This window comes from Balaenoptera physalus (assembly GCF_965194825.1).
Source record: "Balaenoptera physalus genome assembly, chromosome: 2".
NCBI lineage: Eukaryota > Metazoa > Chordata > Mammalia > Artiodactyla > Balaenopteridae > Balaenoptera > Balaenoptera physalus.
In genome coordinates, this window is record NC_138883.1 from 122,728,329 (window position 1) to 122,751,786 (window position 23,458).

Here is a 23,458-nt window from a genome sequence, read left to right on the forward strand (position 1 = left end):
AAAACTCACTTTTTAATCTCATGAACCTATTCAACTAATCTTTTCGAGCACCTGCTTTGTGGAAAGCATTGAACTAGGCCATGTAAGGAGGGCCCAGAAAAGGATGAGACCCAGTTTCTACTTGCAAATCATCTCCAATCTGGCTGTGTAATTTACACTCTAAAGAAGGTTCCAATATCAAGACCAAGTACCTCCCTAGAGAATTGGCAGGAGGCAGGCTGGCTGTTTAGACCGTGGAGTTGGCAGGTGGGAGAAATCTCTGCTTTACAGAAACGGGAGGGAGAGGAGGAAAGGCACAGACTCTTCTGAATGTGATGATCAGGGAGCCCGAGTGTTTCTAGGTGTGACCTTGCTAATTAGTGCTTCTTTCCAGGTGCCCATCGTGTGGAAAACAAGTTGGGTGCCTTCGTAGCGCATGTCCTTATAAAGCTGGGTGGCACATTTATCTGGCACCTGTAGCTCATGGAGCAGCCGTAACGGTAGCTTCCAGCTGAATTTTAAGGAATCACAAGTATCTTGGATTTAGAGCAGACCTTAAAAGTTATCTAACCTCTGCCCCACCCAGTGTTTCCATCTGGAAAGCCATGGCATTCCTATTGTGGCCACAGCATGGCCATGGGGAGCTCAGATGTCACCCCGACAGGCCTTGGAAGCTGCCCCAGAGCCATTCGTAAGATGACCACCTCGATTCCTGCTCTTTGTGTTCTCCCAACTGGTGACCAGCCTGGCCTGCCCCAGCTATGGGGACAGACAAGAAGTGAGACTCCATGCTGAAGACAGTCAAGGCCAGAGTTCCCAGGGAGGGAGGGCAGAAATGTGGACAGGAGGGGACAGAGGACCCAGGAAATTGCTCTCAGCAATTGGTTTTTCTCTCCCCTCATTTCATGTTGCTGAATTCCTGTTCTGAAAACCTGAATCCACATAATCTTTTCTCTAGGTATTTAAACTCTGAGGTCAATATTATACAAATGATGGATTTTCTATACATTCAAAAAGAGAATCAGAGAAAACATTCTCTTTGACCTACAGTTTGTTGTGTTTTCCTTTCTCTTACCTGCCCTTGATTTGTAGGACTTTCCAGTTATTTAGATAACCTGAAGGAAGAGAAAGTGTCTGATCTTTTCTGTTTACCTCTATATTCATAGGAGGAAGCAGTTAAGTGTATTTTCTCTGCAGATTAGTTTTATCATTTGGGGAGGCCTGTCAGACATAATCTGATTTAATCTGCGAGAAGAAACGACAGAAGCCATTTCAGTTTCTAAAGAGACATTTGAGCCATCCAGAGACTTGTAGTTGCTTTAAAAAAAAATCTGTCGTCTTTAATTTTGGAATTTTGACCATTCTTCTGGTTTCAGGTTTCCCATCCTTCTTATGCTTATTTTTTACCTCCTAATTCTAATTATGGAATGAATAGCATCATAGAATATTAGATTCTAAACCATATTTATTTCTAAAATGCTTACCTTCTTCATTTCTGCATTCTTTATCACTTTTCTCTGACAAATAGAAATGCCATACGTTATGCTCATAGATGAGAGGTCGGTGGCTTGCTTAGGGCCATAAGAGTAACCCACGGTTAAGGGTGGTGTTCCAATCACTGTGTCCCACTGAGAGAAGAAAGTTTTAGGGCAGAAGGAAGGAGGAGGCCCACTCTCTTCCTCTGAGATCAAAACAGTTGACAGGAAGAATGTTCAGAGCATGTGTGTGTGAGGTGTTTGCTGACACCAGGCGCTTGGCGTCTGCCCATCCAATAGCTGGTTCTGTGATTCTCGGGACTCGACCTTGGTGTCCAGCAGTTCAGTTTTATTCTGAGTTAGCGTCCAGTCCCTCGAGGTAAGGGCTCAGTCCCACAAACCGCCCCCACTTGAGACACAAACTGCAGATGGGGGAGCCAGGCAACCCGCACTTCTGTCCAGCTGAGTTCAAATTCGGACGTTCCCACCACACCCTGCTTGGGTTCAGTATTTTCCTAGAACAGCTCCTGGAACTCAAGAGAAACCTTTATCTATGTTTACAATTTATTATAAAGGATGCAGCTCATGCACAGCTGAAGGAGGAGATGCCAGGGCAGGTATGAGGGGAGGAGTGGAACTACTGTCCCCCCACCCCCGTCACTGTGTCCCTGCACCTTGATGTGGTCACCAGCCTTGGTTTTTTTTTTTTCTCCTGCTCCAACAGCATCGTTTGTTTATTTATTTATTTATTATTAATTTTTATTGGAGTATAGTTGCTTTACAATGTCAGCCTTATTGTTCACAGTCTCATAACCCACTCTCCAGCCTCTCTTCTCTTCCCAGAGATATGGGTGGGGTGGGGATAAGGGTTCCCACCCTCTAATGCAGGGTTGGTCTTTCCGGTGACCAGAGGCATTCTGCTGGCCTGAGGCTGACTAGGGGCCCCACCCTAAGCCAGCTCATTAGAATAAAAAATATGCTTAAAAGACATCTGATCACTCAGGAAGTTCCCAGGGTTTTAGGAGCTCTGTGCCAGGAACCAAGGAAAAAGACCAAATATATTTCTTATTATACCATACTGTATTTTTTTTTAAATGAAGTAAACTTTCCCTTTCTTCCCTTTCATTCACTTGCTCTCACTCTCTGCTTTCTTTCTTTCTTGCATTAAATACTTCCATGCAAGTGTGCACATACACATTTAAGAAGAGTTTCCTGTGGGCCCAAGGCAGGTTCTAATAGGGCCAGTTCTCAGACCCCTGAAAGAGTGGGATTCTTACTGTGCATTTTAGATCAAGGCCCCCTTCCTCCCCTGCGTTTCCCCTTAAGCATCCCATGTAATCTTGATGTCTTAATGAGAAGGAATCACACAGAAATAGGGAGAGAATGCAAAGTGCAGCCTCTTCTGACGGGAAGCTCTGGGAGGGTTGGCACTTCTAGGTTCATGCCTGTTTCCAGGTGCCCACGTGTGGAAGCCGTGCCAGCTGCTGTCTGTGCACAGATTTTGCTCAGTGCCTCTGCCTTCCCGCGCCCTGCAATCTGAGTGGGCAGTGAGTGCTTTGGAGGATAGAAACCACCCCCCCCCCCAACTTGTTTATGGGCCCTTTTCCACATCCATTCTTAAGAAATCTTCATGAAAACCCAGGACAATGCAGCACCAAGGTTCCTGCTCCATCCACCTCCTGACACTGAGCTGGCCCTTGCTTTCTCCACCTTTGGCTGCAGCTCAGTTATTACAGCTCTCACATCCTCTGAGATTTTGTGAAAGGGAGGGATCCCTCTTCCTTTTAAAGCCATCATTTATCACGTGCCTCCCAGGGCCATGTGACTTACCTGCTGTGACACTATCTCATTGCATCCTTACAGCGCCCGATGAGGTGTGACACATATGAGCAAACTGCAGCACAGAGAGGGTGGTTTACCTGCTAGAGCTCACACAGTTTTTCTCTGCCGGAGCCTTGGTACAAACCTGCCTGTCTGATTCCAAAGCTCCCGGTAGCCCCCCTTTCTGCCGTGAGGGTGGGAGAGACCCAGCTTGGCTTTGGACTAAGGGAGAGCCCCAGAAGGGCAGTGCCTTCAGGGATGATGAGCAGCCCACCTTGTTGGGGTGAAGTGCAGAATCTGCCTGTGCAGGCAGATTGGATGGGAAGAACCAACCACGGTAGAGCCCAGGAGTCACCCAGCTTGAAGTCAAATAACGCCATTCTGAATCCTGATCCAGTGACCAACAAAAAATATATCACTTCTCTGGGCCCCAGATTTCTCTTGTAAATAGGAATAGTCATGCTGGCATCCTGGCATCCTGGTGAGCATGGTACACATAGCAGACACTGAGTGAGCAGGGTGGCCGGGATACATGCCCTGGGGCACATGCAGCTGAGTAGGAGCATGAGTAGGGAGACGGGAGGGGTGAGGAATTGCCAGGGAGGCTTCCTGCAGCTCAGATCAGGTGCCCTTAGGAGAGGTTTGAGTTTGACCAACAGAGCGCTCCCTCTTCCCTGCTTCTCCTTGCGCTGTGGCCATCATTTCAGCAGGCAGAAGAGATGGGTGTCTGCCTGCCACACCTACCTTCCTGGGCAGTTCTTGGCGCCCTGGGGCCCTGAGCAGCATGGTGGGGAAGGTGATAGTGTAAGGCTCTGTGATAATCAGCTGCCAGAGAAGCATCCCAGGGCTGGATATGAGGACATGGTCAGAAAAGCACAGATGTTGGGCACATAAGGGCTTATGCCCAGAATAAGGGAGAGGAAAGAAGGGAGCGCTGGGCAAATGGGGCAGAGTTGGAGCCACTGGAGCGGACACAGCATGGCTGGTACCCAGGCCTTCCTGCAAAACCGCTCGAACAAGTCTGGCTCTTTCTGGGTGCTGTGCTGTCCTGTCACAGCAGGGTGAGGTGGGGAGAGACCCTCCCCAGCCACACATGTCTAATTAGAAACATCGGCCAGGTGGGTCTCTATCCTAAATGCCCCAGATGATACTTCAGCACGTTAGGTATCAATACACCCTCCTTCTCATGGTCCATGGCTGTGAAATGCTGTTACTTGCCTGCATATTCCTTCTTGTCTGACTTCAGATAGTCCCAGAACTGGGATGCTTGCCTGCCCTTTCCAGAGGATGGTGGGATCTCTTGGACATGCCCTTTGACCTCTGTTGCAAGTTTCAGTAGCTCTAGACCCACAGCCCCTTGGCTGCAATTCTCAAATCTCAGCAGCTCTGAACATGACAGGGTTTTTTGTTTGTTTTTGTTTTTATAACTTTACATCAAACTGATATTGATATGCATTTATTTTCTCAGTAAAAATATGCATGTTTTGCTGCAGAAATAATGATTGATTATAGGGAGTTGTCCCTGGGCCAGCTTCGGGTGTTGCATCACATACCTTTTTAAATCTGAGAAAGTTTGAGCTCCAGAGCAGGTGGCCCCAGGGGGACTGAATACAGGATGGGGACCTTTCCTGGGTCTGCTCTGATTATGCACACCTGTAGGAGCTGATGAGTCCAAACCCAGCAGCCCTGCGGTCCTGGCTGGGTGGTGCTGGTTGTCCAGCAGTGCAGGTGGGGTCCTACCTGGGCAGTCTTTACAGAGCTAGTGGACCCCAGGTAGCTCTGGGGTGCATAGTCCTGGGGCGGAGGACCCCAGACATGGGCCTTCATCTCACAGAGATCCCTCAAGAGCCAATTTCAGGCCTAGCCCCAAAGAGATGCACCTGTGTTCACGTGTTTATAAATATTTCCTGAGTCTTACCCTGTACCCTCATGTGCTGATTCATTGTTTTACTGGCAACACCCATGTTTGCACTTTTGAGTTGTGGTGTCAGAAGCACTATTCCTACATGAAAATAATAATTCAAATCCAAAAACAGGGCCTTAGAAATTTCTGAGAGGTACCCCTGCAGCTGCACGAAGTTGTTTCATGGAAATAAATATTCTTCATTTTTCCAGCTTGGTTCTTGTTCTAATTGAAATAATGAATTTATTTGTCCAAAGTGTCTTTACAATGGAAAACTTTGAAAGCAAAACAGTTCTTCATTTGGCTAGGAAAAAACCCATCTGCTATGGGAGGGGAAGGCTTGGGGGCATTCAGTGAACTGGAATTAACTTTAATGCTACCCTCTGACTGTGGTCATGGTGACAGCAGGATCTTAAATGTGATTTTTTTGCTATTCATGGTCATTTTGTAAGGGGTTATTTAATTCCCAGTTTCCATATATTTTACAGATAGCAACTCAATTATGTAAATAAGTGTCTGGAACTCTTTTTGGTTTTGAACTTATCTGATAATCTCTTATAAGATATATTAGCAGGCAAGGAAGCAAAGTGCTGCTAATGCCGCCCTCTGTGTTTGTCAGTCTTGGATAGATCACTACTTACAGTGGAATATGTCAGAGTATCCAGGCGTGAAGACGGTTCGTTTCCCAGATGGCCAGATCTGGAAGCCAGACATTCTCCTCTACAACAGGTAAGCACAGTGGACAAAGGAAAAAAATGACTTTATTTTTGGACGTGTTTAACAATCAAGCATATTTGAGTATTTTATAGCAATGCCAGTACATTATCTGTAATTTGGGACTGTGGATCCCCACAAGGCTTTGTAGGAAGCAGCCCTGTCCCATGTCCAGCGTTCTCTGTCCTGGCACGCAGGCCTGCAGTGCCCAGCACACTGCCCCCGATGGCCATGTCCACAGGGCTGTGCATTACAGGTGTGTAGGTACTTGTGTGCATGTTGGCACTGAGACATTTTTGCATGTGGCCATACTTTTGCCCCTGAATGACAGCAGTTACAGTCACAGCACGAGAAGTTGCTGGTCAACGGGACGCATGGCTGGAGTCGACTTTCTGGACCCACGTCCTCATTTGATGCACTGTCCTTTGGGCATTGGGAGAGCCCTGTGGGGCAGCTGAGCACAGGAGACTGTCATCTCTAGCCACACTCAGAAGCTTGTACCTGACAGAAGAAAGGCAGATAGCAGTCATGTTCTAATAAATGTAGTCCTTCTCCTGAGGTCAGGAAAGGAAAGATTCATTAGTCATCCAAAACTGTCTGATTTGTAGAGTGGAAGCCCAGAAGGCAGATATCCGGGTAGGATAAATTTCTAGAAGCATTAAATTATTTGCTAAACTACATAGTCAAAAAAGGGAACCCAGCACCTTTCTTTCTAATAAGGCATAGGATGTGATAACCAGCTTAATATACAAGAAAGATATTTCCTAGTGATGGCTGCTGCCTCTGGTCCCACGTGGACAAGAAGGAAACCGAGTACCTTCCTGACTCAGGAAACAGTGCTGCCATCGGCCACTGCCCACGGCCATCCCCCCAGGACCAGCTGATGTGTTTGTCCTGCACTGGCTCCTTCCAGAAGGCTGGGTATTCCAAGTCTTGTTTCCCCTTTTAATTCTTTTTCTTTCTTACTGACATCACATTTCATTTGAATCATTGGGCCTGTCTCTAGAAGACTATACCTCTTCTGATTTGCTGCCACTCTTCAGTTTCTTAAATTAGTTCAGGCAGCTGAGCTTTGAAAGATGTCTCAGGTCAGAGTAAGTGATCCCAACTGAGTAGAAGCACAGACGTTCCCATGCCTTCTCCTTGGCTCATCTGTTTCCTGGGGGCTATGTTAGTTGCCCAGGGCTGCCAGAACAAAATACCGCAGACTGGGTGACTTAAACAACAGAAATTTATTTTCTCAGAGAAATTTATTTTCTGTTGGAGGCTGGTCGTCCCAGATCCAGGTGTCTGCAGGGTTGGTTTCTCCTGAGGCCTCTCTCCTTGGCTTGCAGATGGCCACCTTCTCCCTATGTCCTCACAAGGTCTTCCCTCTGTGTGTGTCTGTGTCCTCATCTCTTCTTATAAAGACAGTAGTCATGTTGGATTAGGGCCTATTCTAATGACCTCATTTTAACTTAGTTACCTCTTTAAAGACTGTCTCCAAATACAGTTTCACTCAGAGATACTTGGGCATGTGGATTAGGACTTCAACCGATGACTTTTGGGGGAACACAATTCAGCCTATTACAGGGGCATTGCCGTTGACTGCTTAAGGACAAAGGGTTAGGATTGAACAAGTCTGGGTGTAAATCTTAACTGTAATGTTTACTATGTCTGTAAGTCTCAGATTCCTCCTTTGCCCAGTGGGGGAAATGCCAACCTCGCAGAGTTTGGAAGGATGACTGCAGATGTACATAGCATGCTTGGGTGGTACTTGGCAAAGAGTAAACATTCACTAATGGCAGTCGTGTGCTCACAGGCCTGATGATGAGGATTTCTGCTTCAAGTAAGACGGGTTTGACAATTTAAAAAAGAAATGCCAATAATGATTCAGTTTTTTTATCTGAAATCAAGAATAAATATTATGGTAGAATCTTAAGAATGAGGCTTTAAGAGATGGTTCTTATGGCTTATCTGTAAGACCTTAAACCCCAATAAATAAAATGTTTGGAGTTTCTAATATTTTGGCTAATGAAGAGTTACCAAGTATTCTATACATACCTGAATTTCAAGGAGCAAAGATACAGCCGTCTCCATCTGATAGATGACAACAGGGACCCGGCCCCCAGGAATAATGCATCCCCTTCTTCCTCTCCTGTTTCCCCCGGAGCTCCAAATAACCATCTTCCTCCTGCCTCTCAGTCCCGTATCCCTATTGAATGAGTGCGCCAGCCTCTGTCACGGGATCTGTAGAGGCTGCCTCCTCTTCTGCGTTAGTTTTCTTCCGAGAAATGAGATGTAGGGTTTTTTACCTGAAGTAACTGCTAACTATATGGCTGCGCGTCCACGTGAGCACAGCGAGGGGTAAGCAGGTTACGCAAGATATTGAAGCCAGTCGTAGACACGGCGCCAGTTATCTTTTGCTGCTTAACAAATTAACAAATGACCCTGAGCTTAGTGGCTTAAGGAAGAAACACAGCGCAGATTATTTCTCGCCATGCTGTGGGCTGGCTGGGCCCGCGTGGCTGCTTGTCTGCTCCGTGAGATGCTGGCGGAAGGTGACGGGCCGGGGCTCAGATGAGCTGGGATGTGGGGATGCACCACCAGGGCTGGCAGTGGTGGTGATGGTGCCGTGGGTGGGGCCTCAGCCGGGGCTGCATCTGTGCCAGCTCGGCTGTCTCCTCCCTCCCCGAGGCTCTTCCACGTGGCCTGGCGACGCAGGAGAGGAAGGAAGTGGGGGCTCCGGGGCCCTTAGGGACTGAGCGTGAGAAACCAGACCAGCCCTTTACCTGGTCCTGTTGGGCAGAGTAGATCTGGGTGCAGCCTGGAGGAGGGAGGAGAAATCAGCTGTCCCCTTATCCAGGGCACCAGGGAGGGAGGGGGGGAGGCTGCCCTGGGGAGACCAGCTGTCCAGGCTGAGAGGGGACAGTGATGGCACAGGAAGGTCAGAGTAAAGACTGGGAGGAGTGGAAGGACCAAAACAGACGTGCATAATGAAGGAGCACAAAGCTCAGGGCGCCCTGAGGGGCTAGGAGGAGGGGGAGACGCAGGGTGACCCCGTTATCCCTGCCTCCGTGGGCTAGCCTCCCTCTGCTGCCACTCCTCCTGCCCCAGGTGTGTGTGGGCCCCCCGCCACCCCCCACCCCGCAGCCTCCTCTTCCACCTGCTGTCTGTCAGCTCAGGGATGTGCCCTGACTCCCACTGTTTGCACGTGCCCCCTCTCGGCATGGGACAGTCACCCTCCTCTCTGCCCCTAGACCTCAAGTCGACACCCCTTTGACTCCAGACACCTCTCTCTGTCACGTGATCTCCTAGAAGGGCATTTCTGTGCCCAGTAGCACGCAGGTTCTGCCCCCTCTCCTGGGCACCTGGAAAGCACCTAACTAATATTTGTGCACAGATGAGATGGAAGCACGGAGGGAGGGTACAGGTGTGAGGAGGAGGAGCGAAGGGGATTATCTGTGTGATGCCAGTGCCGCTAAGGACAGCAAGGGAAGAAAGGAAGGAGAGAAATCATATTGGCAGCCTGGGAAATGTGAGACTGGGTGACTGAGTCCAGAAACTGACACAGGAAGTAGCAAAAACAGGCCTGAATTTAGTAAGATCCTAACCTTCCAATACTACTCTGTTATGGGGGATTTTGAGAGATGTTGAACTTGATACTTTCCACCAGACAGAGGGTCTCAGAATGGTATGTTTCCTCAGTGGGCGCATGTGATAGTTCATTATGTGTGTGTGGTGGGGCTGGGCGCACTTCCTTGAGGAGGGGATGTGCCATCCTTCTGTGTGAGCGTGGTTTGGAAGGGAGCATTGATTCAGGTCAAGGGAAACATCACCAACATGTATGTTACATTTCTCCTTCTATTCCAGCTCAATTTTGTAGTCCAAGTGCGAGCCCCACATGGTTTTTGAGATAGAGTACATTTTCTGTGCTTTGAAGAGGCTGGGTCACTGCAAAACAGCCATCTCTGCATCATTTCTAGGATGCACTGCTTTAGTGCCCTGAGGGATGATGAACAAGTTACCATTGCAGGCCAGCTGGCTGGGTGGCTCTGAGGAGAGGACGGGCACTGATAAAACCATCCCTGCTAGATGCTGAGCCCAGCGGTTTCTTGGTTACTTTGTTCTGCTTTACTTTAAGCTTGCAGTTCAAGGATTTGTCTGAACACAATCTTGCTCAAAGTGAGTAGCAATTGTGGATGGCTTGTTACGATTTCCTCCCCTTTTTTGGTTTTTATCTTCTGTATGATTACATTTATTGATGTTCTAGAATAGGGGATAGAAATCAATAAAATGGTTGCCTCTGGGAGGGGCATTTGACTGGAAAGGAGCATGAGGGAACTTTCTGAGGTAATGGGAGTGTCTGTATCTTGACTTCATGGTGATTATGGTCACATGAATGTAATCTGCATCAAAATTCAATGAACCAGGACCTCCCTGGCAGCGCAGTGGTTAAGAATCCGCCTGCCAGTGCAGGGGACACGGATTTGATTCCTGGGCCAGGAAGATCCCACATGCCGCAGAGCACCTAAGCCTGTGTGCCACAACTACTGAGCCTGCACTCTAGAGCCTGCGAGCCACAACTACTGAAGCCTGCATGCCTAGAGCCCATGCTCTGCAACAAGAGAAGCCACCGCAATGAGAAGCCCGTGCACCGCAACGAAGAGTAGCCCCCGCTCGCCACGACTAGAGAAAGCCCACACGCAGCAACGAAGACCCAACACAGCCAAAAAAAAAAAAAAAATTCAATGAACCACACACCAAAAATCTGTGCTTTCTTCTTGTAAATTATAGATCAATTTGAAATGTGTAATAGGTTAAATAGCAGATGGTTCACAAATAAAGAGAAGATCAGTGAACTGAAAGACACATTTAAGTCATTTACACAGCAAGTAGCAAAGGGATGCAAAAAGATGAAAAATAAGAGAAATGTCACGACTTGGAGAATAGAGTGAGATGTCCTTAAAATGTTTAATTGGAGTCCAAGATAGAACTAAGAGAAAAAGAGGGAAAAGCAGTGTTTAAAGGAATAATGGCTGGGAATTTTCCAGAAATTATAAAAAATACGAATCATCAGGTAAAGGAACCCCAACCAATCCTAACTGGGACAAATATTTATTGCAGTTCCTGTCTTTGCAGAACAAATCACTCCAAAATTTAAAATAAGAATCCTTGTGACTTCTCCCCGTCACTGTGGGTCAGGGATTTGGGGAGGGGTCCAGCCCGGTGCTCTGACTTCAGGTCTCGTGAAGTTTCAGCCCAGTGCTGTCTGGGGCAGCAGCCTGACAACCCAGATGGCTGGCCAATTGATTTTGGCCCTCAGTTGGGAGCCTTAATTCTTATGCACATGGGCTTCTTTATGGATTGCATGTGTGGTGGATGGCTTCCCTCAGAATGAGTCATGCAAGAGACTGACCAGGGAAAAGCTACAATGCCTGTGGGCGGAATGAAAGGCCTGGCTGGTATCAGCGGCGCTTTTCAGAGGAAAGCCTGAGCTCCAGCAACGTCTTAGCCACCCCTGCACTGTGCAACCACGGGCAGCTGCCTCAGCCTCTCCAGGCTTCTCAGTTCTTGAGCTGTTTCTTCAGAAAATCCCATGACAATAATGGAATCTTTGTTGATGAATGTAATTTGCTGATGTTTTTGTTGGCTCTGTATTTTTAGGACAGAGTCGGGTGTCAACCATCTCTTTCTCACAGGCTGTGCAAAACCACATTTGCACATCTGCAGGCTCCTGTCTGGCTCTGAGGCTGCAGGCCTCTGGCTCCAGCCCTCTTTCTGTCACATGTTTCCCTGACCCTGTGGCTGATGGCAGACCCTGGGGAGAGGGCAGTGCATGCAGTATGATCCAGCCCGAGAGGGCTTGTAATTGTGCTGATCAGTGAGTCACCAGTGAAATAGAATTTATTCTCTTTCCAAGTGTCTTAAATTCCCTTAGAAATCAAGACAAGGATTCAAGTGCACATTGTCTGAGAGAGGACGTGAGACCAGGGAGGGAGGGAAACCAATATAGGATGTGTCAAAAAGCTACTGCTGTGGGCAGCAAGGCCCATTCCCACCGGGGACGTCCGGGGTGTTTATCTGCCAACCACCTTCTGTCCTAGATTGACAGCTGCTTCCAGGGGTATCATTCTGTTTGCCTGTCCCATGCACAAACCAGAGCCTCGGTCAGGGCTGCTGATTCTAGGCATGCACAGCTGTCAGGGCCTCAGGCACGGACAGGACAGCTGTCAGCATGGTCAGCTCAGTGCAGGTGAGTGGCCCACTGAAGTACCAGTCGTTTTCACCTTGGCCTGATTGGAGGTCCAATCCCAGCTCCTGGGGGCAGGGCAGCAGTGACGTGAGTGATGGGAAAGCATCTTGGGACTCAGGCAAAGTGGAGGAGGCAGGCAGGTGGCAAAGGTAACAGAGACCAACTGGGACCTGCATCCTTGTGAGTGGCAGTTGCTCCCCTGGGCAGCATGTGTTGTCATGGTATCACAATGGTCCACGTGTGGGATGGGATCTTAGGGAGTGAATCTCTTAGACTCAGTGCTGTTGCTGCTACTGGCGCCACAAGGAGGTTCCCAGGTTGATGCTCCCAGGCCCATCACACAGCCGTGGCTGGTCTGGGGGTGGGGGTCAGGGCAGGACGCATCACTGAAAGGACGTCAGTGGCAGCTCTTGTTACAGCAGGGAACTCCAGTTGAGCAAAGGTAATTTTCAGCTGTGGATCTTAGAGAAGGAGGCTTTATGGCGTGCTGTGATAGCATCTGCATTATCAAATCTTCTGACCTAATCTGGAGGGAGGCTGTTTGTAGATAAGGTGAGGTGAGAAGAGGGCGGAGCAGTTTTTAGGAAGTGAGCGGAACCTGCCAACTTTGTCCATCCAAACCTCCCCCTTCTCACCCCTGCCACTGTGGATGTTTGTTTTTCGTTTGTCTCTTCACTTAACCAGTATTTAATGAAGGCTTACGTGCTGTTATCACACACTGTTCTAGGATCTGAGGACATCTCAGCGATCAAGATGGACAGCCCTCTAGAGGAAGGGAGAGAGGGAGGGGAGAGCATGCATCAGGTTTTTGGGGCTTTGAGAATTGGGGAGAGAGCCTCACATGTGCTGGAGCCAGAGGTGGGGTGTGAGACCAGCAGAATGGCTAGAGGGAGGCTGTGGAAGAAGTCAGAGCATCAGGGAGGCAAATGCTCTTGGCAGAAAGAACAGGTGCACAGGCCTGCCAGGAAAGGTTGTGAAAGGCTTTGAAATGCAAAGCATCATCATCATAAAATAAATAAAATGGTGAAGGAGAGAAAGATGAGTGGGAGTCTGTGACATCTCCGTGTGAGGTCACCTGCACCCTCTAGTTATCAGATGCTCTAGTAGACTCAGTAGGCCATGGTCTTTGAACTACCTTTCACCTTTGTAAGTTCTAGAACCGGTAGTGGTGGAGATGATTCCAGTCCGTAGAGAAGCAAATGGATTCTCTCTGGTGGACTCTTCTGTGAATAGACGGGCTCAGCATTCCTGGTCACCAGTGTCCATGTCTGCTCTTTGGATGCTCCTCAGAATTGGTCTTTGATGCCTTGCTGTTTCCCTCATTAACTAATGACTTAAAAAAAAAATCTTTGACACATGTCCATTTTATATTTGTGTGAGTATCATGATTTTATCTTTTTAAAATGTATCTTTTTTTGATCACCCTGAGGCAGGAACTTGTCATCTAGATCTGTCCTCAGAGCAGAAGGGGCCAGAGTGGCAGGAGTGGCAGGGGAGAGGCTCAGAGACACTGGGGGTGCCGCCCAAGTCTCCCTGGTCTTGACTTTTACTTTGCATGAGACAGGAGAGGCCTCTGAGCCTCTTAGTAGAATTGCATTTCCTTTTTTGCTCTGAATAACTGTCAAAATCCTAATTCATATTCTCCTTTTGACTTGCTAGCAGCTGATTCCCATCCCATGGTTATTTATCTGGAAGTTATTATCTGTTCTTCTCTGCTGTACACTCCTCCCAGCTTACGGCAGTGGATGTGTTTTACCTCTGTCATTTCCTCCAGCATCTTGGTAAAATCAGGGGACAGAGGGCATGTGGACGTGCGTCCTCATTCAGCTGCTGGGATCCCAGAGACCCGGCTGCCTCATACTGACTTGGAGCCCAGCCTTTCCGCACAGCATGGACTGTCACTAGCCGACCTTTAGTGCCCCTGCTTTGCTCCACTCTTTCTGCAAAAGGCTGGGTGGCTCCAAAGTCTGTGTTAGCATCCACATTTCTCAGGGCAGGAAACTGGTGCCTGGAGAAGTTCAGCCACTTGCCCGAGGTTACCCAGCAGGGCATGCTTGACTCTGGAGTGTGATGTACTTGCCTCTAGCTGTGCTTTTAGAGCTCTTGTGTTTTATTTTTCTACAAGTTAGACGAAGTGCAATGACTCCTCTTGCTCCCTAAGAATCAACTCCACTTTCAGACCTTCTCTGGCCACTCTGTCTCAGCCTTTTTTTCTTGCGCTCTGGAAGGAGTGAGCCTATCTCCTCCCAATTTCAGAGCCGCTGGGGGATTTTCATACATCGCTTCTTGCTGATCTTTCCTCAGCATCCGACAACCGAATTTTCCTTGACCAAATCCCTTGCCAGCCAGCATGGAATGACAAAATGCAAACTGCTGGGCGAGAGTTGGAGCAGAATTTCAAACAGAGAGCCGGGTGCTGCAGCCAGCAGAGTTTTCTAGGGATAGCTTTGTATCCAGGGCTGAAGACTGTCTTCCTACCTGTGGCGCCAGGCCAGCCCACCGAGTCCCCCACCCCCTACACCCTGAGGGCTGCAAGACCCATCCAGCCCAAGAGCCTGGCTTTGGGAGATGAGCTTATTGATCTTCGTGATGTCAGACATGGAGCCAACTCAGCTGTAAGGGTCTGTGTAGTAAATACGTGAGACAGGAATTCAATGGGAAGTTCAGTCATCCTCAGGAGCCTCCTGAGGGAAGGGAGAGGCCAAGGTCAGCCCTCACGCTGCCCCCTCCTCAGCCTGCTGTGGGGTCCCTGTGGGATCTCCACTGCCTACCCAGGCTGTGGGCCATCTGTACAGAGGAAGGAGAGCATAGAAAGTTGTGACTGACAGGGACAAGACATGGGGGCGGGGTGCTGGTCCTCCCCCGAAGCCCCCGGGACTTCAGCTGTGCAGGGGCTGGGTCAAGCTGAGTGTGCCTATGGCATGCATCAAAATCTGGAGGAACTGGACTGTGGGACAGGGTCTCTGGGCCGGTGTGTAGCCGATGCTGTCTGTGCAGCTCAGGGGAATCTTCTGAGGACGCACCTTCACTGCCCTTGAGGCGTTTGTAATCAGTTACATATCACTTCATCCTGGTGGGCTGATCTGATCTGATTCCTGATTGCAGTGAAGCCTTGTGGAATTACTCTCCCTCACTCGCAATTAAGGAAACTGTTGCTGAGACACAGGACCAAGGCCTTGACTCCCAAACTGTTGACTTTTCCCAACACTTGACAATCTTGTCATGGGTGTAAGGGGCTCAGAAGATCATCTTACAGAGCAGATGATGTGAGTCAGGGGTCGGGCAGGATCTGGAGGAGAGAGACCCTCATCCAGTGGTGGGGGGAGAAGTTGTTCTGGGAAGGGGGCCAGACTGGACCTGTCTGCCAGGGGCAGTCCTGGTGCAGCTGTTAACTGTGCCTCTTTCACTTCTAAGAGTGGCCCAGCTTAGATAATAATGTATGTGGTCCTCTCACTTAGGACAGGTGGCTACAGGGAGACAACAGTTAAATGAAGACCTGGAAGCCAACAGGATAGGGCACCTCAGGGGGAAACACTAGGTGAGGCCATGGCACGGAGCTCTTAGGGGGGGACCGTGGGTGACAGTCTTGGAGGGGAACAAATGTTACAGGACCCCCAAAACATTGCTTTTATTTAATTCAAGGGAGGGGGTAAAGAACAGGATAATAGGCCAGGATGAAGTACAGTAAGGCATTCAGACCAGTCCAGCTGGGCTTCTCCTCTAGGACTCTGACCTTGATGTCCAGTGCAGTTGTTGCCTCTGTGATGCTGTGGGCCTCAGAGGACTTGGTGTTTCTCAGCATTACATCATGTGCAAATCCAGTTTAACACCCAGGTTCCTACCCTCTGGCCAGCAAGCTCCGTCAAAGGGACCACGTTCTGTTCACATCTTTGATTCCTAAAGGTGAATGTGGCAAACAGCACATGGAAGGCATCAAATTAGAGTGAGTGGATGCGGTGTTGGGGGCTGTGATCCTGGTGCAGTAGGGAATCGCTGGAGGCCTTAGTGCTTGGCGCTCACAGCTCTGGATTAAGAGATCCATTCCCAACAGCAATAAATAAAAAATAAGTGAACTCTGGTTGTTTGGGGCAGGGGTGAGGGGTATGGGTCATGAAATGCAAATATCTAGAGTTTATCATTCTCTTTTCTCCTTCACTTCCCCATCAATCTATCATGAAGGATTATCCAATTTAAACTACTCAAGTTATCTTTTAGCATGATTTATGGTCTTTTATTGAAGATAAACTATACCTTCTTAATCAGATCTTTTTGTTACTCTCATTATGTATCACTGTGGCTTTGAGTTCCATACCAGAAGATCACACATGCATTCTATTCTAGTTTTTTCTCATGCTTTTTGCTTTTCTAATGCTTTTTGCTTTTCATTTTGTGGGTTTTTTTTTTACTTAAATTTTTTTAATGGTGTAAGGTAAGGGTCTAACTTTACTTTTCTTTAAAGTGTAGAAAATGGTTCTAACATGATGTACTAAACATTCTGTATTTTTCCTACTGAATTGAAATGGGATAGTTGTATTCATCTATTCAGTATCAGTAGCCTGCTTAGTGCTAAGGAGAGAAACAAAAAGAGACATATATTTTGAATATCATGCAGAAATATTAAAATATCCAAAATATAGGGAAAACCTTTAGAAGCCCTCAAAGTGAAAAATTACAGTAACAAGAAACAAATTTGCCTTAGTTAATAAGGTCTTACTCAAATATTAGAGGGAAATTATTATTATTTTTTAACATCTTTATTGGAGTATAATTGCTTTACATTGTTGTGTTAGTTGCTGCTGTATAACAAGGTGAATCAGCTATATGTATACATATATCCCATATCCCCGCCCTCTTGCGTCTCCCTCCCACCCTCCCTACCCCAGCCTTCTAGGTGGTCCTAAAGCACCGAGCTGATCTCCCTGTACTGTGTGGCTGCTTCCCACTAGCTATCTATTTTACATTTGGTAGTGTATATATGTCCATGACACTCTCTCACTTCGTCCCAGCTTACCCTTCCCCCTCACCGTGTCCTCAAGTCCATTCTCTACCTCTGCGTCTTTATTCCTATCCTGCCCCTAGGTTCTTCATAACCATTTTTTTTTTTTTTAGATTCCATATATATGTGTTAGCATACAGTATCTGTTTTTCTCTTTCTGAATTACTTCACTCATATGACAGACTCTAGATCCATCCACCTCACTACAAAATAACTCAATTTCGTTTCTTTTTATGGCTGAATAATATTCTGTTGTATATATGTGCCACACCTTCTTTATCCATTCATCTGTCAATGGACACTTAGGTTGCTTCCATGTCCTGGCTATTGTAAATGGTGCTACAATGAACATTGTGGTATATGTCCCTTTATGAATTTTGGTTTTTTCAGGGTATATGCCCAGTAGTGGGATTTCTGGGTCATATGGTAGTTCTATATTTAGTTTTTTAAGGAAATTCCATACTGTTCTCCATAGTGGCTGTATCAATTTACATTCCCACCAACAGTGCAAGAGGGTTCCCTTTTCTCCACACCCTCTCCAGCATTTATTGTTTGTAGATTTTTTGATGATGGCCATTCTGACGGTGTGAGGTGATACCTCATTGTAGTTTTGATTTGCATTTCTCTAATGATTAGTGATGTTGAGCAGTCTTTCATGTGTTTGTTGGCAATCTGTATATCTTCTTTGGAGAAATGTCTATTTAGGTCTTCTGCCCATTTCTGGATTGGGTTCTTTGTTTTTTTGATATTGAGCTGCATGAGCTGTTTGTATATTTTGGAGATTAATCCTTTGTCAGTTGCTTCGTTTGCAAATATTTTCTCGCATCCTGAGGGTTGTCTTTTCGTCTTTTTTATGGTTTCCTTTGCTGTGCAAAAGCTTTTAAGTTTCATTAGGTCCCATTAGTTTTATTTTTGGTTTTATTTCCATTTCTCTAGGAGGTGGGTCAAAAAGGATCTTGCTGTGACTTATATCATAGAGTGTTCTGCCTATGTTTTCCTCTAAGAGTTTGATAGTATCTGGCCTTACATTTAGGTCTTTAATCCATTATGAGTTTATTTTTGTGTATGGTGTTAGGGAGTGTTCTAATTTCATTCTTTTACATGTAGCTGTCCAGCTTTCCCAGCACCACTTATTGAAGGGGCTGTCTTTTCTCCTTTGTATATTCCTGACTCCTTTATAGAAGATAAGGTGAGCATATGTGCGTGGGTTTATTTCTGGGCTTTCTATCCTGTTCCATTGATCTATATTTCTGTTTTTGTGCCAGTACCATACTCTCTTGATTACTGTAGCTTTGCAGTATAGTATGAAGTCCAGGAGCCTGATTCGTCCAGCTCCACTTTTCTTTCTCAAGATTGCTTTGGCTATTCGGGGCCTTTTGTGTTTCCATACAAATTGTGAAAATTTTTGTTCTAGTTCTGTGAAAAATGCCATTGGTAGTTTGATAGGGATTGCATTGAATCTGTAGATTGCTTTGGGTAGTAGAGTCATTTTCACAATGTTGATTCTTCCAATCCAAGAACATGGTATATCTCTCCATCTGTTGGTATCATCTTTAATTTCTTTCATCAGTATCTTATAGTTTTCTGCATACAGGTCTTTTGTCTCCTTAGGTAGGTTTATTCCTAGGTATTTTATTCCTTTTGTTGCAGTGGGAAATGGGAGTGTTTCCTTAATTTCTCTTTCAGATTTTTCATCATTAGTGTACAGGAATGCAAGAGATTTCCATGCATTAATTTTGTATCCTGCTACTTTACCAAATTCATTGATTAGCTCTAATAGTTTTCTGGTAGCATCTTTAGGATTCCCTATGTATAGTATCATGTCATCTGCAAACAGTGACAGTTTTACTTCTTTTTTCCAATTTGGATTCCTTCTATTTCTTTTTCACCTCTGATTGCTGTGGCTAACACTTCCAAAACTATGTTGAATAATAGCAGTGAGAGTGGGCAACCTTGTCTTGTTCCCGACCTTAGTAAAAATGTTTTCAGTTTTTCACCATTGAGAACGATGTTGGCTGTGGGTTTGTCATATATGGCCTTTATTACGTTGAGTTAACTTCCCTCTATGCCTACTTTCTGGAGAGTTTTTATCATAAATAGGTGTTGAACTTTGTTGAAAGCTTTTTCTGCATCTATTGAGATTATCATATGGTTTTTCTCCTTCAATTTGTTATTATGGTATATCACATTGATTGATTTACATATATTGAAGAATCCTTGCATTCCTGGGATAAACCCCACTTGATCATGGTGTATGATCCTTTTAATGTGCTGCTGGAATCTGTTTGCTAGTATTTTGTTGAGGATTTTTGCATCTATGTTTATCAGTGATATTGGCCTGTAGTTTCCTTTTTTTGTGACATCTTTGGTTTTGGTATCAGGGTGATGGTGGCCTCATAGCATGAGTTTGGGAGTGTTCCTCCCTCTACTATATTTTGGAAGAGTTTGATAAGGATAGGTGTTAGGTCTTCTGTAAATGTTTGACAGAATTTGCCTGTGAATCCATCTGGTCCTGGGCTTTTGTTTGCTTGAAGATTTTAAATCACAGTTTCAATTTCAGTGCTTGTGATTGGTCTGTTCATATTTTGTATTTCTTCCTAGTTCAGTCTTGGAAGGTTGTGCTTTTCTAAGAATTTGTCCATTTCTTCCAGGTTGTCCATTTTATTGGCATATAGTTGCTTGCAGTAATCTCTCATGATCCTTTGTATTTCTGCAGTGTCAGTTGTTACTTCTCCTTTTTCATTTCTAATTATATTGATTTGAGTCTTCTCCCTTTTTTCCTTGATGAGTCTGGCTAATGGTTTATCAATTTTTTTTATCTTCTCAAAGAACCAGCTTTTAGTTTTATTGATCTTTGGTATCATTTTCTTCATTTCTTTTCAATTTATTTCTGATCTGATCTTTATGATTTCTTTCCGTCTGCTAACTTTGGGTTTTTTTGTTCTTCTCTCTCTTAAGTGCTTTAGGTGTAAGGTTAGGTTGTTTATTTGAGATATTTCTTGTTTCTTGAGGTAGGATTATATTGCTGTAAACTTCTCTCTTAGAACTGCTTGTGCTGCATCACATAGGTTTTGGGCCATCGTGTTTTTGTTGTCATTTGTTTCTAGGTATTATTTGATTTCCTTTTTGATTTCTTCAGTGATCTCTTGCTTATTAAGTAGTGAATTGTTTAACCTCCATGTGTTTGTATTTTTTACAGTTTTTTTTCCTGTAATTGATATCTAGTCTCATAGCGCTGTGGTTGGAAAAGAGACTTGATACGATTTCAATTTTTTTTAAATTTACTAAGGCTTGATTTGTGACCCAAGGTATGATCTATTCTGGAGAATGTTCCATGAGCACTTGAGAAGAAAGTGTATTCTGTTTTTTTTGGATGGAATATCCTATAAATATCAATTAAGTTCATCTTGTTTAATGTATCATTTAAAGCTTGTGTTTCCTTGTTTATCTTCATTTTAGTTGATCTGTCCATTGGGGATAGTGGTGTTGTAAAGTCCCCTACTATTATTGTGTTACTGTTTATTTCCCCTTTTATGGCTGTTAGCATTTGCCTTATGTATTGAGGTGCTCCTATGTTGGGTGCGTAAATATTGACAATTGTTATATCTTCTTCTTGGATTGATCCCTTGATCATTATGTAGTGTCCTTCTTTGTCTCTTGTAATAGTCTTTATTTTAAAGTTTATTTTGTCTGGTAGGAGAAGTGCTACTCCAGCTTTCTTTTGATTTCCATTTGCATGGAATATGTTTTTCCATCTCCTCACTTTAAGTCTCTCTGTGTCCCTGGGTCTGAAGTGGGTCTCTTGTAGACAGCATATGTACGGTTCCTGTTTTTGTATCCATTCAGCCAGTCTATATCTTTTGGTTGGAGCATTTAGTCCATTTACATTTAAGGTAATTATCAATATGTATGTTCCTATTAGCATTTTCTTAATTGTTTTGGGTTTGTTATTGTAGGTCTTTTCCTTCTCTTGTGTTTCTTGCCTAGAGAAGTTCCTTTAGCATTTGTTGTAAAGCTGGTTTGGTGGTGCTGAATTCTCTTAAACAGTTATGCACCCAACACAGGAGCACCTCAGTACTTAAGGCAAATAATAATATCTAGTGTATTCCAAAATGTAGATATCACATGGCTTCTGTTCTCTCATCACAAAGCTCTATAAGTGGAATTTATCAACAAAGGGATAGTAATACAGTAATATGTATATATGTATGTATAACGTCCACTTAATTTATTTTTAAAAAACACTCTTAAATTAATCTTGGCTATAGGAACTTTTAAGAAGTGTCTTTTAAAGAATGAATAACAATGAGTATGAACATATCAAGACCAGGGACAGATGTCAAAGTCGTGTCTAAAGATAAGAAAGCAAGGAAGTTTGAAATTTGATTAATTAATCCTATACCTCAAAAAGTTAGCAAATGCATATCAGAATAAACTGGAAGAAACTAGGAGGAATTAGTAAAGACGTAACAGAAATGGTTTTCAAAAGGCATAAAACAAACACACATTTAAAAAAAAGAAAATTCAAAACTAAAATCTAGTTCTTTGAAAACGTCAAAAAAGTGAATGAATGAAAGAACATATGTATAAATTGAACATCTGGTTGAAATGGGTGCTTTTTGAGGGAAATAAATATTACTAAATATACCTAAAAGGTAGAAAATCAGAATAGACTTAAACATACATAAAAATGGAAAAAGTAGGCAAATATATATATTTAAAAGTTACATTTTTACATTTGAATTTTACATCCTCAAAGAATAAATATACATTATATAAATTGTTCTAGAACATGATAAAAGATAGAAAATTTATAAAGCTAACACATATTAAACATGACAAAGACGTCTGAATAGAAGAGAAGTATTGACAAATCTTACATGTAAATATGAATGCAGATACCCTAAAAGAATACCGACAGATGAATTCCAGCAGCGCACTAAGTGAAAAATACCAAATAATTTTTATCCCAGGTAGGCAAGGATGGATTAACTTGGTAGATTTACTAATGCAATTCACGTTAATTTGTATCCATGTTAAAGAAGGAAACAAATGAACAGAGACAGAAAAAATATTAAATTCAGCTCTAGTTCTTGATGTAACACATTATAAACCAAGACTAGAAGAAAACTTTCATAATTGGATAAATACAATCCACATGAAAACTGCAGTAAACATAAACTAATAGTTAAGAAGTTAGATCCACATCCAAGTCAGACATAAGGCAAAGATGCCAGATATCCCTCCTGTCAGCAGTCTGCTGGAGGGTGTAGCCAGAGCACGACAAGAAAAAATTAAAAATAAGAGATCTAAATATAGCAGGAAGACACAACACTGCTGTTACTTCTAGGTGATTATTGACTTAAAAATAGAATCTGCTGACAAACTTGGAGCTAAATAGAGTTGAGCAAGGAAGACGAGATAATAGCTGAGCTACACATCAGTGACTAACAGGGAAGCAAAATGGAAAACAGGATCTCATTTACAATAGTGAGCATAACCGTGAAATACTGAGGGATAAATCTGGGACAAATGCACCAGCCCGTGAGAGCTGAATTTAGCAATTATTCTGTCTCTGTTAAGATTATGTCTTTGCTTCCTTGTCTAACATGGATATGTAGTGAATTGCATTAGTAAGTCTACCAGTTTCATCCACCTTTGCCTATCCAGGATAAAAACCCACCAAAGCATCTGAAAGAGTGTGCAACCAGAAGCGCCATTGCTGTGGGGGACCAGGTTCCAGGACCAGGGTCTAGAACCTCTCTGCCCCCATGTAAGCCATGTCTGCAGTCCTTCTGCACCAGGTAAGAGGGTTCATGAGGAGACATTCAATGGGCTTTAAAAACTCCCAGGATGCTCAGAGGTTTCTTTGGTGTGGTCCTCTGAGTCCTTGCAACCCATGTGGGTACTCTCAATCCTCCTACTCATTTTGACTTTTCTGATTTGATTTTCTGGCTTCTGCTCTGCCTAAGAAGCTCCCAAGTACTTGTTAGCAATGGAGGCTTCATCTCTACCTCCCTCAGGGTGAGATACAGCAGGTGTCGAGTACAGCTGAGGAATCTGCTACAAGTGGTCCATGGACAAAACTTTGAAAGACTCTGACCTGCTGGGCACAAATACCAACTTACATATCTTTAATTAGGTGGAAACTAGGAGGAATTTGGGGGGGTTGATGTCATGAATTTCAGCCCATACAATAACCTTAATTAAATTCTTGTCTCCCTCTTGCTGTCCAGAGAGAGAGACCAACTGAATGATGAAGGATGCTCACGACGTTGGTGGCCTATGGCAAAAGAACAAATGGGAACTTGATTCTAACCATCTGAGTGCTTCTC

The 23,458-nt window shown here is 44.8% G+C and overlaps 1 protein-coding gene across 1 annotated transcript in view; it reads left to right on the forward strand.

Annotated features, from left to right (window-relative positions):
* CHRNA7 (cholinergic receptor nicotinic alpha 7 subunit) overlaps positions 1 to 23,458 on the forward strand; it is a 134,898-nt gene that overhangs the window by 62,859 nt on the left and 48,581 nt on the right. Inside the window, exon 4 of the mRNA XM_082450788.1 lies at positions 5,798 to 5,907. Within this exon, the coding sequence (XP_082306914.1) occupies positions 5,798 to 5,907 (110 nt within the window). The remainder of the gene's footprint in view (positions 1 to 5,797; positions 5,908 to 23,458) is intronic.